General features: G+C 49.6%; 1 protein-coding gene across 3 annotated transcripts in view; it reads right to left on the bottom strand.

Moving 5' to 3' along the window:
- The window catches only part of MIS12 (MIS12 kinetochore complex component), a 37,503-nt gene extending 21,479 nt beyond the window's left edge, over positions 1–16,024 (bottom strand). The window contains exon 1 of one of the 3 annotated variants that reach the window (XM_073590577.1): positions 15,742–16,024. Coding sequence is in view for 1 of the 3 variants with exons in the window: in XM_073590576.1 (XP_073446677.1) it covers positions 4,793–4,794 (2 nt within the window). In the remaining 2 variants the exon portion in view is untranslated. Of the gene's footprint in view, positions 1–4,792; positions 5,037–15,723 lie in introns of those variants that run through there. The other 2 variants (XM_073590578.1, XM_073590576.1) reach the window with 2 other exon arrangements.
- Between the last annotated feature and the right edge of the window lie 691 nt (positions 16,025–16,715).

Raw genomic sequence — 16,715 nt, 5'->3', positions numbered from 1 at the left:
TTGTGGGGGCGTCATGGAGTAACGCATCATGCAGATTTTGAATGCGTTAGTAGCATTGCGGCCAATGGGTGCGTTACCTCATCCGTTACAGCGTTAGTACCGCTATGTAACGATCCCGTTGATCGCAGGGCCAGGAGGATTCAGGACAACACTGCAGGGAGGAGGATAGACGACGGCAGTTGTTGCTGCTAACGGCTCACACTCACTTGTGAGAGACGCACGTGATTCTCATGCAAGTCTCTCGCATGAAAACCTGGCACTGCCACCAGCACTGGGACCAGAGCGTGCGGTTACATGTACTTCTATGCAGCCGCACGCTCCAGTCCCAGTGCCGGCGGCAGGGCCAGGTTTCCATGCGTGAGACTCGCACAAGAATCGTCCGAGTCTCTCGCTAGTGAGTATGAGCCCTAAGGGGAGGGGAAGTAATATAAAGTGATTTTAGGTAAAACCTGTGGAGAGATCAGGTCCAGCCCCAATCATTATATAGGGTTAAGCTGGGTTCACACTTGCATATTTTGGCTGCACACGGATTCGTTTTGGTCTCCATTGACTTTCAGTGGTGACGGATGGGACTTGCGTGTGCATCCAGTTGTCACCGTTTTCCCACAGATCCACATGTCTGCATATTTTATCAGATGCACAATAACGCAACTTGTTGCAGTTTTGTGTCATCTGAAAAACACGCAGGCGCAGGGCGACGCACGGATCCGCAGCTACACGTCTGGAATTAACATGGAGCTCTATGGAGCACGGATCCAGGACAACACGGGTCCATGTGCTTCCGTGTGCAGGGATCCGTTCTGCGGCACTGAGCATGCTCAGAAACGAGGGATGTGCTGTATGGGACCAGTCTGCAGACATAATATAGACTATGCTGCTCTGTCATACAGTGATCTTTCCCGCCTCAATAGAAGGGCTTGTGCCCTGTGCTATGCTGTGGTAATGATAATAAAATGTATTGGGAGCATGTATGGGGGCTCCTGGTTAGGGGCTGCATGAGTGGGGCTGCGTTCACACTAGCGCAGGGGCGGACATAGACTGTAGTGGGCCCCCCCCCCCCCCCTTCATAGGGCAACAAAGTTATTTGTTGTTATCTAATATTGAGTCTATGCAGGGCTGGATATAATATCCGTATAAAATATAATGTAACCCTTCATAGAATATAATGCAGTACCCCCATATGGTATAATGCAGCCCCTCAATAGAATATATGGCAACCCCCTCATAGGATATAATGCAGCCCCTTATATAGTATAATGTAGCCCCTCCATAGAATATAATGCAGCCCCCATAGAATATAATATAATACAGCCCACCTCCCCATAGAATATAATGTAGCCCCCCATATTATATAACACAGCCTCCCCTTATAGAATATAATGCAAAATGTACCCCCATGGTATATAACACAGCCGCATAGTGTATAGCCCAGCAACACATGGTATACAACCCACCATGGTATATAACCCACCATGGTATAATACAGCCCAACATGGTATATAGCCCCCCAGCATGGTATAATACAGTCCAGCATGGTATATAGCCCCCCCCCAGCATGGTACAATACAGCCCAGCATGGTATATAGCCGCCCCAGCATGGTATACTACAGCCCACCATGGTATATAGCCCTCCAGCATGGTATAATACAGCCCAGCATGGTATGATACAGCCCATCATGGTATATAGCCCCCCCAGCACGGTATGATACAGCCCAGCATGGTATATAGCCCCCCCAGCATGGTATAATGCAGCCCAGCATGGTATATAGCCCCCCCAGCATGGTACAATACAGCCCAGCATGGTATATAGCCCCCCCTGCATGGTATATAGCCCCCCAGCATGGTATAATACAGCCCAGCATGGTAGATACCCCCCCTAGCATGGTATAATACAGCCCAGCATGGTAGATAGCCCCCCCAGCATGGTATAATACAGCCCAGCATGGTATATAGCCCCCCAGCATGGTATAATACAGCCCAGCATGGTATATAGCCCCCCAGCATGGTACAATACAGCCCAGCATGGTACAATACAGCCCAGCATGGTACAATACAGCCCAGCATGGTACAATACAGCCCAGCATGGTACAATACAGCCCAGCATGGTATATAGCCCCTCCAGCATGGTATAATACAGCCCAGCATGGTATATAGCCCTCCAGCATGGTATAATACAGCCCAGCATGATATGATACAGCCCAGCATGGTATATGGCGCCCCCAGCACGGTAAGATACAGCCCATCATGGTATATAGCCCCCCCAGCACGGTATGATACAGCCCAGCATGGTATATAGCCCCCCCAGCATGGTATAATGCAGCCCAGCATGGTATATAGCCCCCCCAGCATGGTACAATACAGCCCAGCATGGTATATAGCCCTCCAGCATGGTATAATACAGCCCAGCATGGTATAATACAGCCCAGCATGGTATAATACAGCCCAGCATGGTATGATACAGCCCAGCATGGTATATGGCTCCCCCAGCACGGTAAGATACAGCCCATCATGGTATATAGCCCCCCCAGCACGGTATGATACAGCCCAGCATGGTATATAGCCCCCCCAGCATGGTACAATACAGCCCAGCATGGTATATAGCCCCCCCTGCATGGTATGTAGCCCCCCAGCATGGTATAATACAGCCCAGCATGGTAGATAGCCCCCCCAGCATGGTATAATACAGCCCAGCATGGTAGATAGCCCCCCAGCATGGTATAATACAGCCCAGCATGGTAGATAGCCCCCCCAGCATGGTATAATACAGCCCAGCATGGTAGATAGCCCCCCAGCATGGTACAATACAGCCCAGCATGGTACAATACAGCCCAGCATGGTACAATACAGCCCAGCATGGTACAATACAGCCCAGCATGGTACAATACAGCCCAGCATGGTATAATACAGCCCAGCATGGTATAATACAGCCCAGCATGGTATATATCCCTCCAGCATGGTATAATACAGCCCAGCATGGTATGATACAGCCCAGCATGGTATATGGCTCCCCCAGCATGGTAAGATACAGCCCATCATGGTATATAGCCCCCCCAGCACGGTATAATACAGCCCAGCATGGTATATAGCCCCCCCAGCATGGTATAATACAGCCCAGCATGGTATATAGCCCCCCCAGCATGGTATAATGCAGCCCAGCATGGTATATAGCCCCCCCAGCATGGTACAATACAGCCCAGCATGGTATATAGCCCCCCCTGCATGGTATGTAGCCCCCCAGCATGGTATAATACAGCCCAGCATGGTAGATAGCCCCCCCAGCATGGTATAATACAGCCCAGCATGGTAGATAGCCCCCCCAGCATGGTATAATACAGCCCAGCATGGTATAATACAGCCCAGCATGGTATAATACAGCCCAGCATGGTATATAGCCCCCCCAGCATGGTATAATACAGCCCAGCATGGTATATAGCCCCCCAGCATGGTACAATACAGCCCAGCATGGTACAATACAGCCCAGCATGGTACAATACAGCCCAGCATGGTATAATACAGCCCAGCATGGTATAATACAGCCCAGCATGGTATATGGCTCCCCCAGCATGGTAAGATACAGCCCATCATGGTATATAGCCCCCCCAGCACGGTATAATACAGCCCAGCATGGTATATAGCCCCCCCAGCATGGTATAATACAGCCCAGCATGGTATATAGCCCCCCCAGCATGGTATAATGCAGCCCAGCATGGTATATAGCCCCCCCCCAGCATGGTACAATACAGCCCAGCATGGTATATAGCCCCCCCTGCATGGTATATAGCCCCCCAGCATGGTATAATACAGCCCAGCATGGTATAATACAGCCCAGCATGGTATAATACAGCCCAGCATGGTATATAGTCCCCCCAGCATGGTATAATACAGTCCAGCATGGTATATAGCCCCCCCCAGTATGGTATGATACAGCCCAGCATGGTATATAGCCCCCCAGCATGGTATAATACAGCACAGCTTGGTATATAGCCCCCCATCATTGTATATAGCCCCCTCAGCATGGTATGATACAGCCCAGCATTGTATATAGCCCCCAGCATGGTAGAATACAGCACAGCTTGGTATATAGCCCCCCATCATTGTATATAGCCCCCCAGCATGGTATAATACAGCACAGCTTGGTATATAGCCCCCCCGGCATGGTATGATACAGCCCACTAGTGTTTTGGTACGGTGCGTTGTGATGTGTAGCAATCCTGATCCAGATTAGATCCCTATACTTAACATAGGGACGCACGGACCTGCGTTGGCATCAGGATCAGGATGCATCAGGTGCAGCAACACTTATCACAGCACTTACTAATTCACAAAGGACATTAACAAAAAATGCCACACTACATGTTAAGACTACAACTGAGGAGGAGCCGGGGACTGATCACAAGAGCTGACAATCTGAGGAAGCAGCAATGCTGAATAACAGTCTACACTGCGTCACACAGGGGGAGAATGAGGCCCTCACTTCACAGGCAAAGACCTAGAACCATGACTCTGGAAAACGGATTTCTATTTAAAAAAATAGCCGGCTCTTTATGGTGAGCGGAGCCGAATGAGCCAGATCACCAAAAAGAGTCGAACTTCCCATCACTATTCCGGTCACTTCTCAACTTCCCGCCGACTGAGAGAAACAACAGATCCAAAGCCACAGCGCACGCGTGACGGTAGGCAACCAATCCCGACACTTCTGGAGCACGTCAACAGTCGACAACAGAGACGGGCGTGGCCATCTTTGATTCTGGCACAGACCGCCTTACAGCTGACAGCTATTCCCCACATTTACATTACAGAGTGACAGCTGCAGTCTGTACAATCCCCACAGTCCTTCTAAAACGGCGTCGGAGGCTAAGCTCATTGAGCTGGCCGACTTCCCCACCAATCAGGCTTTACTGACATGTACAACGCGGACCAATGGCGTGCAGACATGACATAACTACACACTGTGGGCGGAAGCGACAGAACAGTTTAGCCAATCAGGAGGAGAATATCATGGTAGCCTTGCGGCTATTGGTTAGCGGATGTTCAGGCATTTGAATGTGTCTGTATGATGTGCAAGGTTGGACGATAGTGATGGGAAGTTCGGCTCTTTTTTGGTGATCCGGCTCATTCGGCTCCGCTCACCATAAAGAGCCGGCTCTTTTGGCTCTTTAAACGGCTCTTTTCTTAAATAGAAATCCGTTTTCCAGAGTCATGGTTCTAGGTCTTTGCCTGTGAAGTGAGGGCCTCATTCTCCCCCTGTGAGACGCAGTGTAGACTGTTATTCAGCATTGCTGCTTCCTCAGATTGTCAGCTCTTGTGATCAGTCCCCAGCTCCTCCTCAGTTGTAGTCTTACCATGTAGTGTGGCATTTATTGTTAATGTCCTTTGTGAATTAGTAAGTGCTGTGATAAGTGTCGGTGCACCTGATGCATCCTGATCCTGATGCCAACGCAGGTCCGTGCGTCCCTATGTTAAGTATAGGGATCTAATCTGGATCAGGATTGCTACACATCACAACGCACCGTACCAAAACACTAGTGGGCTGTATCATACCATGCTGGGGGGGGCTATATACCATGCTGGGCTGTATTATACCATGCTGGGGGGGGCTATATACCATGCTGGGCTGTATCATACCATGCTGGGGGGACTATATACCATGCTGGGCTGTATTATACCATGCTGGGGGGCTATATACCATGCTGTGCTATATTATACCATGCTGGGGGGCTATATACCATGCTGGGCTGTATTATACCATGCTGGGGGGCTATATACCATGCTGGGCTGTATTATACCATGCTGGGGGGCTATATACCATGCTGGGCTGTATTATACCATGCTGGGGGGCTATATACCATGCTGGGCTGTATTATACCATGCTGGGGGGCTATATACCATGCTGGGCTGTATTATGCCATGCTGGGGGGCTATATACCATGCTGGGGGGCTATATACCATGCTGGGCTGTATTATACCATGCTGGGGGGCTATATACCATGCTGGGCTGTATTATACCATGCTGGGGGGCTATATACCATGCTGGGCTGTATTATACCATGCTGGGGGGCTATATACCATGCTGGGCTGTATTATACCATGCTGGGGGGCTATATACCATGCTGGGCTGTATTATACCATGCTGGGGGGCTATATACCATGCTGGGCTGTATTATGCCATGCTGGGGGGCTATATACCATGCTGGGGGGCTATATACCATGCTGGGCTGTATTATACCATGCTGGGGGGCTATATACCATGCTGGGCTGTATTATACCATGCTGGGGGGCTATATACCATGCTGGGCTGTATTATACCATGCTGGGCTGTATTATACCATGCTGGGCTGTATTATACCATAATGGGGGGCTATATACCATGCTGGGCTGTATTATACCATGCTGGGGGGCTATATACCATGCTGGGCTGTATTATACCATGCTGGGCTGTATTCTACCATGCTGGGGGGCTATATACCATGCTGGGCTGTATTATACCATGCTGGGGGGGCTATATACCATGCTGGGCTGTATTATACCATGCTGGGGGGCTATATACCATGCTGGGCTGTATTATACCATGCTGGGCTGTATTCTACCATGCTGGGGGGCTATATACCATGCTGGGCTGTATCATACCATGCTGGGGGGGGGTTATATACCATGCTGGGCTGTATTATACCATGCTGGGGGGGCTATATACCATGCTGGGCTGTATCATACCATGCTGGGGGGACTATATACCATGCTGGGCTGTATTATACCATGCTGGGGGGCTATATACCATGCTGTGCTATATTATACCATGCTGGGGGGCTATATACCATGCTGGGCTGTATTATACCATGCTGGGGGGCTATATACCATGCTGGGCTGTATTATACCATGCTGGGGGGCTATATACCATGCTGGGCTGTATTATGCCATGCTGGGGGGCTATATACTATGCTGGGGGGATATATACCATGCTGGGCTGTATTATACCATGCTGGGGGGCTATATACCATGCTGGGCTGTATTATACCATGCTGGGGGGCTATATACCATGCTGGGCTGTATTATACCATGCTGGGCTGTATTATACCATAATGGGGGGCTATATACCATGCTGGGCTGTATTATACCATGCTGGGCTGTATTCTACCATGCTGGGGGGCTATATACCATGCTGGGCTGTATTATACCATGCTGGGCTGTATTCTACCATGCTGGGGGGCTATATACCATGCTGGACTGTATTATACCATGCTGGGGGGCTATATACCATGCTGGGCTGTATTATACCATGCTGGGCTGTATTATACCATAATGGGGGGCTATATACCATGCTGGGCTGTATTCTACCATGCTGGGCTGTATTCTACCATGCTGGGCTGTATTATACCATGCTGGGGGGCTATATACCATGCTGGGCTGTATTATACCATGCTGGGCTGTATTATACCATGCTGGGGGGCTATATACCATGCTGGGCTGTATTATACCATGCTGGGCTGTATCATACCATGCTGGGGGGACTATATACCATGCTGGGCTGTATTATACCATGCTGGGGGGCTATATACCATGCTGGGCTGTATTATACCATGCTGGGGGGCTATATACCATGCTGGGCTGTATTATGCCATGCTGGGGGGCTATATACCATGCTGGGCTGTATTATACCATGCTGGGGGGCTATATACCATGCTGGGCTGTATTATACCATGCTGGGCTGTATTATACCATAATGGGGGGCTATATACCATGCTGGGCTGTATTATACCATGCTGGGCTGTATTCTACCATGCTGGGGGGCTATATACCATGCTGGGCTGTATTATACCATGCTGGGGGGCTATATACCATGCTGGGCTGTATTATACCATGCTGGGCTGTATTATACCATGCTGGGGGGCTATATACCATGCTGGGCTGTATTATACCATGCTGGGGGGCTATATACCATGCTGGGCTGTATTATACCATGCTGGGCTGTATTATACCATAATGGGGGGCTATATACCATGCTGGGCTGTATTCTACCATGCTGGGGGGCTATATACCATGCTGGGCTGTATTATACCATGCTGGGGGGCTATATACCATGCTGGGCTGTATTATACCATGCTGGGCTGTATTATACCATAATGGGTGGCTATATACCATGCTGGGCTGTATTATACCATGCTGGGCTGTATTCTACCATGCTGGGGGGCTATATACCATGCTGGGCTGTATTATACCATGCTGGAGGGCTATATACCATGCTGGGCTGTATTATACCATGCTGGGCTGTATTATACCATAATGGGGGGCTATATACCATGCTGGGCTGTATTATACCATGCTGGGCTGTATTCTACCATGCTGGGGGGCTATATACCATGCTGGGCTGTATTATACCATGCTGGGGGGCTATATACCATGCTGGGCTGTATTATACCATGCTGGGCTGTATTATACCATGCTGGGGGGCTATATACCATGCTGGGCTGTATTATACCATGCTGGGGGGCTATATACCATGCTGGGCTGTATTATACCATGCTGGGCTGTATTATACCATAATGGGGGGCTATATACGATGCTGGGCTGTATTATACCATGCTGGGCTGTATTCTACCATGCTGGGGGGCTATATACCATGCTGGGCTGTATTATACCATGCTGGGGGGCTATATACCATGCTGGGCTGTATTATACCATGCTGGGCTGTATTATACCATAATGGGGGGCTATATACCATGCTGGGCTGTATTCTACCATGCTGGGGGGCTATATACCATGCTGGGCTGTATTATACCATGCTGGAGGGCTATATACCATCCTGGGCTGTATTGTACCATGCTGGGGGGGCTATATACCATGCTGGGCTGTATTGTACCACGCTGGGGGGGCTATATACCATGCTGGGCTGTATTATACCATGCTGGGGGGCTATATACCATGCTGGGCTGTATTGTACCATGCTGGGTGGGATATATACCATGCAGGGCTGTATTATACCATGCTGGGGGGGCTATATACCATGCTGGGCTGTATTATACCATGCTGGGGGGCTACATACCATGCAGGGGGGGCTATATACCATGCTGGGCTGTATCATACCATGATGGGGGGGCTATATACCATGCTGGGCTGTATTATACCATGCTGGGGGGCTACATACCATGCAGGGGGGGCTATATACCATGCTGGGCTGTATCATACCATGCTGGGAGGCTATATAACATGCTGGGCTGTATTATACCATGCTGGGGGGCTACATACCATGCTGGGCTGTATTATACCATACTGGGGGGCTATATACCATGCTGGGCTGTATTATACCATGCTGGGGGGCTACATACCATGCAGGGGGGGCTATATACCATGCTGGGCTGTATTATACCATGCTGGGGGGCTATATACCATGCTGGGCTGTATTATACCATGCTGGGGGGCTATATACCATGCTGGGCTGTATTATGCCATGCTGGGGGGCTATATACCATGCTGGGCTGTATTATACCATGCTGGGCTGTATTATACCATGCTGGGCTGTATTATACCATAATGGGGGGCTATATACCATGCTGGGCTGTATTATACCATGCTGGGCTGTATTCTACCATGCTGGGGGGCTATATACCATGCTGGGCTGTATTATACCATGCTGGGGGGCTATATACCATGCTGGGCTGTATTATACCATGCTGGGCTGTATTATACCATGCTGGGGGGCTATATACCATGCTGGGCTGTATTATACCATGCTGGGGGGCTATATACCATGCTGGGCTGTATTATACCATGCTGGGCTGTATTATACCATAATGGGGGGCTATATACCATGCTGGGCTGTATTATACCATGCTGGGCTGTATTCTACCATGCTGGGGGGCTATATACCATGCTGGGCTGTATTCTACCATGCTGGGGGGCTATATACCATGCTGGGCTGTATTATACCATGCTGGGCTGTATTATACCATAATGGGGGGCTATATACCATGCTGGGCTGTATTATACCATGCTGGGCTGTATTCTACCATGCTGGGGGGCTATATACCATGCTGGGCTGTATTATACCATGCTGGAGGGCTATATACCATGCTGGGCTGTATTGTACCATGCTGGGGGGGCTATATACCATGCTGGGCTGTATTGTACCATGCTGGGGGGGCTATATACCATGCTGGGCTGTATTATACCATGCTGGGGGGCTATATACCATGCTGGGCTGTATTGTACCATGCTGGGTGGGATATATACCATGCAGGGCTGTATTATACCATGCTGGGGGGGCTATATACCATGCTGGGCTGTATTATACCATGCTGGGGGGCTACATACCATGCAGGGGGGGCTATATACCATGCTGGGCTGTATCATACCATGCTGGGGGGGCTATATACCATGCTGGGCTGTATTATACCATGCTGGGGGGCTACATACCATGCAGGGGGGGCTATATACCATGCTGGGCTGTATCATACCATGCTGGGAGGCTATATACCATGCTGGGCTGTATTATACCATGCTGGGGGGCTACATACCATGCTGGGCTGTATTATACCATACTGGGGGGCTATATACCATGCTGGGCTGTATTATACCATGCTGGGGGGCTACATACCATGCAGGGGGGGCTATATACCATGCTGGGCTGTATTATACCATGCTGGGGGGCTATATACCATGCTGGGCTGTATTATACCATACTGGGGGGCTATATACCATGCTGGGCTGTATTATACCATGCTGGGGGGCTATATACCATGCTGGGCTGTATTGTACCATGCAGGGGGGGCTATATACCATGCTGGGCTGTATTATACCGTGATGGGGGGGCTATATACCAATGTAGGTTGTATTATACCATGCTGGAGGGCTATATACCATGCTGGGCTGTATTGTACCATGCTGGGGGGGGGGCTATATACCATGCTGGGCTGTATTATACCATGCTGGGGGGCTATATACCATGCTGGGCTGTATTATACCATGCTGGGGCGCTACATACCATGCAGGGGGGAAAATATACCATGCTGGGCTGTATCATACCATGCTGGGGGGGCTATATACCATGCTGGGCTGTATTATACCATGCTGGGGGGCTATATACCATGCTGGGCTGTATTATACCATACTGGGGGGCTATATACCATGCTGGGCTGTATTATGCCATGCTGGGGGGGCTATATACCATGCTGGGCTGTATTATACCACGCTGGGGGGCTACATACCATGCAGGGGGGCTATATACCATGCTGCGCTGTATCATACCATGCTGGGGGGGCTATATACCATGCTGGGCTGTATTATACCATGCTGGGCTGTATTATACCATACTGTGGGACTATATACCATGCTGGGCTGTATTATACCATGCTGGGTGGCTATATACCATGCTGGACTGTATTATACCATGCTGGGGGGGCTATATACCATGCTGGGCTGTATCATACCATGCTGGGGGGGCTATATACCATGCTGGGCTGTATTATACCATGCTGGGGGGCTATATACCATGCTGGGCTGTATTATACCATGCTGGGGGGCTATATACTATGCTGGGCTGTATAATACCATACTGGGGGGCTATATACCATGCTGGGCTGTATTATACCATGCTGGGGGGCTACATACCATGCAGGGGGGGCTATATACCATGCTGGGCTGTATCATACCATGCTGGGGGGGCTATATACCATGCTGGGCTGTATTATACCATGCTGGGGGGCTACATACCATGCAGGGGGGGCTATATACCATGCTGGGCTGTATCATACCATGCTGGGAGGCTATATACCATGCTGGGCTGTATTATACCATGCTGGGGGGCTACATACCATGCAGGGGGGCTATATACCATGCTGGGCTGTATCATACCATGCTGGGGGGGCTATATACCATGCTGGGCTGTATTATACCATGCTGGGGGGCTATATACCATGCTGGGCTGTATTATACCATACTGGGGGGCTATATACCATGCTGGGCTGTATTATACCATGCTGGGGGGCTATATACCATGCTGGGCTGTATTGTACCATGCAGGGGGGGCTATATACCATGCTGGGCTGTATTATACCATGCTGGGGGGGCTATATACCATGCTGGGCTGTATTAATCCATACTGGGGGGCTATATACCATGCTAGGCTGTATTGTACCATGCTGGGGGGGCTATATACCATGCTGGGCTGTATTATACCGTGCTGGGGGGGCTATATACCAATGTAGGTTGTATTATACCATGCTGGAGGGCTATATACCATGCTGGGCTGTATTGTACCATGCTGGGGGGGCTATATACCATGCTGGGCTGTATTATACCATGCTGGGGGGGCTATATACCATGCTGGGCTGTATTATACCATGCTGGGGCGCTACATACCATGCAGGGGGGAAAATATACCATGCTGGGCTGTATCATACCATGCTGGGGGGGCTATATACCATGCTGGGCTGTATTATACCATGCTGGGGGCTATATACCATGCTGGGCTGTATTATACCATACTGGGGGGCTATATACCATGCTGGGCTGCATTATGCCATGCTGGGGGGGCTATATACCATGCTGGGCTGTATTATACCATGCTGGGGGGCTACATACCATGCAGGGGGGCTATATACCATGCTGGGCTGTATCATACCATGCTGGGGGGGCTATATACCATGCTGGGCTGTATTATACCATGCTGGGGGGCTATATACCATGCTGGGCTGTATTATACCATACTGTGGGGCTATATACCATGCTGGGCTGTATTATACCATGCTGGGGGGGCTATATACCATGCTGGACTGTATTGTACCATGCTGGGGGGGCTATATACCATGCTGGGCTGTATACCATGCTGGGGGGGCTATATACCATGCTGGGCTGTATCATACCATGCTGGGGGGGGCTATATACCATGCTGGGCTGTATTATACCATGCTGGGGGGCTATATACCATGCTGGGCTGTATTATACCATGCTGGGGGGCTATATACTATGCTGGGCTGTATAATACCATACTGGGGGGCTATATACCATGCTGGGCTGTATTATACCATGCTGGGGGGCTATATACCATGCTGGGCTGTATTGTACCATGCAGGGGGGGCTATATACCATGCTGGGCTGTATTATACCATGCTGGGGGGGCTATATACCATGCTGGGCTGTATTAATCCATACTGGGGGGCTATATACCATGCTGGACTGTATTGTACCATGCTGGGGGGGCTATATACCATGCTGGGCTGTATTATACCGTGCTGGGGGGGCTATATACCATGCTAGGTTGTATTATACCATGCTGGGGGGCTATATACCATGCTGGGCTGTATTGTACCATGCTGGGGGGGCTATATACCATGCTGGGCTGTATTATACCATGCTGGGGGGGCTATATACCATGCTGGGCTGTATTATACCATGCTGGGGTGCTACATACCATGCAGGGGGGAAAATATACCATGCTGGGCTGTATCATACCATGCTGGGGGGGCTATATACCATGCTGGGCTGTATTATACCATGCTGGGGGGCTATATACCATGCTGGGCTGTATTATACCATACTGGGGGGCTATATACCATGCTGGGCTGTATTATGCCATGCTGGGGGGGCTATATACCATGCTGGGCTGTATTATACCATGCTGGGGGGCTACATACCATGCAGGGGGGGCTATATACCATGCTGGGCTGTATCATACCATGCTGGGGGGGGCTATATACCATGCTGGGCTGTATTATACCATGCTGGGGGGCTATATACCATGCTGGGCTGTATTATACCATACTGCGAGGCTATATACCATGCTAAGCTGTATTATACCATGCTGGGGGGCTATATACCATGCTGGGCTGTATTATACCATGCTGGGGGGGCTATATACCATGCTGGGCTGTATTATACCATGCTGGGGGGCTATATAACATGCTGGGCTGTATTATACCATACTGGGGGGCTATATACCATGCTGGGCTGTATTGTAACATGTTGGGGGGCTATATACCATGCTGGGCTGTATTATACCGTGCTGGGGGGGCTATATACCATGCTAGGTTGTATTATACCATGCTGGGCTGTATTATACCATGGTGAGCTATATACCATGGTGGGTTGTATACCATGTGTTGCTGGGCTATACACTATGAGGCTGTGTTATATACCATGGGGGTACATTTTACATTATATTCTATAAGGGGAGGCTGTGTTATATAATATGGGGGGGCTACATTATATTCTATGGGGAGGTGGGCTGTATTATATTCTATTTGGGGCTACATTATATTCTATAGGGGGCTGTATTATATTTATTATATTCTATGGGGGCTGCATTATATTCTATGGAGGGGCTACATTATACTAAATAAGGGGCTGCATTATATCCTATGAGGGGGTTGCCATATATTCTATGGAGGGGCTGCATTATACTATATGGGGGGGACTGCATTATATTCTATGAAGGGTTACATTATATTCTATACGGATATTATATCCAGCCCTGCATAGACTCAATATTAGATAACAACAAATAACTTTGTTGGCCTATGAAGGGGGAGGGGCCCACTACAGTCTATGTGTGAACGCAGCCCCACTCATGCAGCCCCTAACCAGGAGCCCCCATACATGCTCCCAATACATTTTATTATCATTACCACAGCACAGGGCACAAGCCCTTCTAGTGAGGCAGGAAAGATCACTGTATGACCGAGCAGCATAGTCTATATTATGTCTGCAGACTGGTCCCATACAGCACATCCCTCGTTTCTGAGTATGCTCAGTGCCGCAGAACGGATCCCTGCACACGGAAGCACATGGACCCGTGTTGTCCTGGATCCGTGCTCCATAGAGCTCCATGTTAATTCCAGACTTGTAGCCGCGGATCCGTGCGTCGCCCTGCGCCTGCGTGTTTTTCAGATGACACAAAACTGCAACAAGTTGCGTTATTGTGCATCTGATAAAATATGCAGACATGTGGATCTGTGGGAAAACGGTGACAACTGGATGCACACGCAAGTCCCATCCGTCACCACTGAAAGTCAATGGAGATCAAAACGAATCCGTGTGCAGCCAAAATATGCAAGTGTGAACCCAGCTTAACCCTATATAATGATTGGGGCTGGACCTGATCTCTCCACAGGTTTTACCTAAAATCACTTTATATTACTTCCCCTCCCCTTAGGGCTCATACTCACTAGCGAGAGACTCGGACGATTCTTGTGCGAGTCTCACGTATGGAAACCTGGCCCTGCCGCCGGAACTGGGACTGGAGCGTGCGGCTGCATAGAAGTACATGTAACCGCACGCTCCGGTCCCAGAGTTGGTGGCAGTGCCAGGTTTTCATGCGAGAGACTTGCATGAGAATCACGTGCGTCTCTCACAAGTGAGTGTGAGCCGTTAGCAGCAACAACTGCCGTCGTCTATCCTCCTCCCTGCAGTGTTGTCCTGAATCCTCCTGGCCCTGCGATCAACGGGATCGTTACATAGCGGCACTAACGCTGTAACGGATGAGGTAACGCACCCATTGGCCGCAATGCTACTAACGCATTCAAAATCGGCATGTTGCGTTACTTCATGACGCCCCCACAAATGCTGCAGACCGCGCTCCAGGGGGCGTCATGGAGTAACGCATCATGCCGATTTTGGATGCATTAGTATCATTGCGGCCAATGGGTGCGTTACCTCACCCCCTTACATCTCTTCTCTCATTTCTGTCTATCGGCCTAGTCGATCGCTGCGCTCTGCAAACGACTTTCGACTAACCTCTGCACTAATCCATACCTCCCACTCCCGACTCCAAGACTTCTCCCGTGCTGCTCCTATCCTCTGGAATGCTCTACCCCAAGACATCAGGACTATCCACAATTTGCATAGTTTTAGGCACTCCCTCAAAACACACTTGTTCAGAGCGGCCTATCACATTCACTAATCAAAGTCATTCTCTGTGTAAGTGTGCGTGCGTAGCCCATTCACTATCTCCATCCATCCTTCACTCCCGCAAGATGGCTGGACCTTCATTGTAAATACACCATTGTAAATACACACCTGTACTTTGTATCTCCCCCACCTCATTGTAGATTGTACGCTCTCACGAGCAGGGTCGTCTTATTTTGCTTTAATTATTGTATTGTTAACGTTGTTACTTATGGCTCTTGTGTTTTGAAACTGTTAAACTGTAAAGCGCTGCGGAATATGTTGGCGCTATATAAAGATTATTATTATTATTATCTGTTACAGTGTTAGTGCCGCTATGTAACGATCCCGTTGAACGCAGGGCCATAAATGCAATGTGAACCTGGCCTAACACTATGAGAAGACGATATACCAAACAACGTGCGGAGCCTCTCCTCCTACACATACCATATACTGTATGTATACGCCATGGATGAGGGGCCAGGAAAGTGGATCTTTATTCGGGACTAAGGCTGTGTGCACACGCTGCGGATTCTGCTGCGGTTCTGCAGCGGTTTTGGCCGCTGCGGATCTGCAGGAGTTTTTGCTGCGGTGTACAGTACCATGATTCCCTATGGGAATACAAAACCGCAATGCAGACAGTGCGGATTTTTCCACGCGGTTTTTCTGCGGTTTGACATGTCTATTCTTTCTGCGGATTCCGCTGCGGTTTGCCATCTCTTCCATTGTGGAGATGAAAAACCGCAGAGCAATCCGCAGGTAAAACCGCAAGTCTTTTGACCTGCATCTTACCTGCGGATTTTACAAAATCCTCGCGGCCAAATCCGCACCTAAAGGTAACG

This window comes from Dendrobates tinctorius, unplaced genomic scaffold (assembly GCF_039654945.1).
Source record: "Dendrobates tinctorius isolate UK_male_01 unplaced genomic scaffold, ASM3965494v1 ptg000117l, whole genome shotgun sequence".
Classification (NCBI taxonomy): domain Eukaryota; kingdom Metazoa; phylum Chordata; class Amphibia; order Anura; family Dendrobatidae; genus Dendrobates; species Dendrobates tinctorius.
Note: the sequence above shows the minus strand (reverse complement) of the source record. Positions and strands in the feature narration are given on the sequence as shown.